We start from the raw sequence: 2,398 nt of genomic DNA, 5'->3' as shown, positions 1-2,398 counted from the left end.
AGGAGAATTAGGAAAATGGAATGAAAAGAAAAACAAATATAAAGGTACTGATCAATCCAGTTAAATATGAAAATCGTAGTATGGCCTTTTTATATATTAAGCTCTTTTCACGAAGTCATTACACGCATATCTAAATTGATCTCTTATAATTCTCACTTTCAGGAACGATGATGAATGATATATCTTTTAATTGTATATAAACAATTGAAATGGGTCAAACTAACCCCACAGAATTGGACTGGGGAAAATATAATGGCCTTGGATCTCTCATTCCTCTTGTGGAGATTGGGATGCGGGTGTTTATGGAGTATAATCCAAGTAGCATTGTTTATGGATTAAAATTTTAAATGATATGAAATGAACAACTAACACACATTAGGAAGTAATTAAAGAAAAAGCATGTGCAGATGCAGTGCAGCAGTAACTTGTGCAATGGAAACTTGTTTATTATTGCATTGAAAATTGTAGCAGCAGCAACTTCATTCATCTTCATGTAATGTATGTAGGTACAACGAATAATAACCTGATTGTGACTTAGTCCTCCACCACCATCAACAACCAACTTTATTGATCACTTTTCTTCTCCTATAAACTAAACCAACACCAACACTGGACTGCTGCTAATTAAACATAAAATGAAAGATTGAAGATGATTTACATATATTTAATTTATGTCCCTGAAACTCCAAACCCAAATGAACTTGACCTCAACAATATTCCGCAGTGCACCATATGGGAAGTCACATGACTGTGCAGCCTTGGGGATTTTCTTCACTGAAACAGTCAGAGCGGGCAACACAATAGTTGGTATTGTAGCTCCTGCCACCGCCATAACTGTCGTACACAGGCCTTCCATAGTAACCATCATACTGGATGTATGGGGCTACTCCACCATAGCCAGTCTGGCATGGCCCACCGGGATGCCCATGGTAACAATCCATACAGCACGCGTTCACGTTAGGCGGTGGGTAGCATATAGGAACAGGCGCCGGTGGAGGTGGAGGTTTGGGGTTGTCTGCCGGCGGTGGTTTGGGTTTGTCTGCCGGCGGTGGTTTGGGTTTGTCTTCGGGCGGTGGTGGTTTGGGTTTGACCGGCGGTGGTGGTTTGGGTTTGTCTTCGGGCGGTGGTGGTTTGGGTTTGTCTGCCGGCGGTGGTGGTTTGGGTTTGTCTGCCGGCGGTGGTGGTTTGGGTTTGTCTGCCGGCGGTGGTGGTTTGGGCTTCTCAGGCTCTTTGATCTCAATGCCCTTGATGGCTCCCCCACCTTTGCAGCATATCCTGTCCCTTATCTTCTCTGGACTGCAGCATACCACTTTGATGATCACCTGGTTATTCTTCTCGTCGTATATCTGGTCTCGTATTTCTCTTGTTCACAAAATCCAATTCCATAACACACACATTTACTCAGTTAAATTACATTCTTTTTGGTTTTAACATGTCTATGTGACTATGTCTATGGAGGGAATTATACAAAGGAAAAGATAAGAGAGACTCACGAGGGAATTTGCAGAGAACTTTTTTGACCTTCTTATAGCATTTGTGACACTGAAGGTCCACCTTCAGCACCATTATCGTCTCCTGAAGTGAACCCATTTACAATTAGGGGACAATAAACAAACTCCAATCAAGAATTTCTGAAAAACAAACAAATAATAATATTATATACAAGAATCAAGATGGCTGCTGCTCCTGGACCTGCTGTGGTGCCCAAGAAGATGAGAAAGTAAGAAACTTTATGGATAGATTGTGGTTTGTAGACAAAAACAAGTGGAATGAGGTTCTGACTTCTGACAGGGAGAATCATGATGAGTAACTGACAAAATCAAGAACAAAACTCGGTGGAGACTTGGAGATAAAAAAAAACATAGCAGCCACAAAAGTTAAATAAGAGCTAGCTACGCCTGAGCCAGGCAAAATCATCAACTGGGTTTATCTAACTGAACTGAACCACACAAAAAAAGAAGAGGAAAACATAAACTTGACTAATTACCAACCTTTTCTTTTTCTGCCATTGCAGTGTGAGTGCGTCTCAGATCTGAACCTCAAGTGAAATGATTGAATGGGACTGGAACTCACGGGACCAACTTGTATATATATATATATATATAATTGAGGAATTCGGTAGAAGAGGAGAGAGAGCAGAGAGGAAGAGAAGGAGAGGAGCAAGATTTGATGTGATTCAAGATGTTTATTATGAGTTTATAAATTATGACAAAGTGCTTGCTAAGAAAGAGTGGAAAGATGTGAGCACAATGTATATCGTACACAAAGGTCCAATGGGATTTGAACACGTAGTTATTGGAGGTTGATTTCATTTCATTGTATGATCATTGAAGCTGTCGTTATATGAGGGTAGTGATGGTGGCTTTCTTCGATAGCTAAAAGTTGCCAAGTTTTGTAT

The 2,398-nt window shown here is 40.6% G+C and overlaps 1 protein-coding gene across 3 annotated transcripts; it reads right to left on the bottom strand.

Moving 5' to 3' along the window:
- Nucleotides 1-425: 425 nt before the first annotated feature.
- LOC117624515 (leucine-rich repeat extensin-like protein 3) lies at nucleotides 426-2,398 on the bottom strand. 3 transcript variants are annotated; one of them, XM_034355810.1, is made up of 3 exons: nucleotides 1,992-2,398; nucleotides 1,494-1,631; nucleotides 426-1,360 (listed from the first exon to the last, which is right to left on the bottom strand). In XM_034355810.1, the coding sequence occupies exons 2-3, from the start codon at nucleotides 1,588-1,590 to the stop codon at nucleotides 741-743; spliced, it is 717 nt and encodes a 238-aa protein (XP_034211701.1). In that variant the 5' UTR covers nucleotides 1,591-1,631; nucleotides 1,992-2,398; the 3' UTR covers nucleotides 426-740. The 3 variants fall into 3 exon arrangements, with proteins under 3 accessions (XP_034211701.1, XP_034211700.1, XP_034211699.1); XM_034355809.1 differs by having other exon boundaries at nucleotides 1,494-1,575; nucleotides 1,992-2,390; XM_034355808.1 differs by lacking the exon at nucleotides 1,992-2,398 and adding an exon at nucleotides 1,664-1,970 and having other exon boundaries at nucleotides 1,494-1,575.

Source organism: Prunus dulcis, chromosome 4, assembly GCF_902201215.1.
Source record: "Prunus dulcis chromosome 4, ALMONDv2, whole genome shotgun sequence".
NCBI lineage: Eukaryota > Viridiplantae > Streptophyta > Magnoliopsida > Rosales > Rosaceae > Prunus > Prunus dulcis.
The sequence above is the reverse complement of the archived record's forward strand: the minus strand, read 5'-3'. Positions and strand labels throughout refer to the sequence as shown.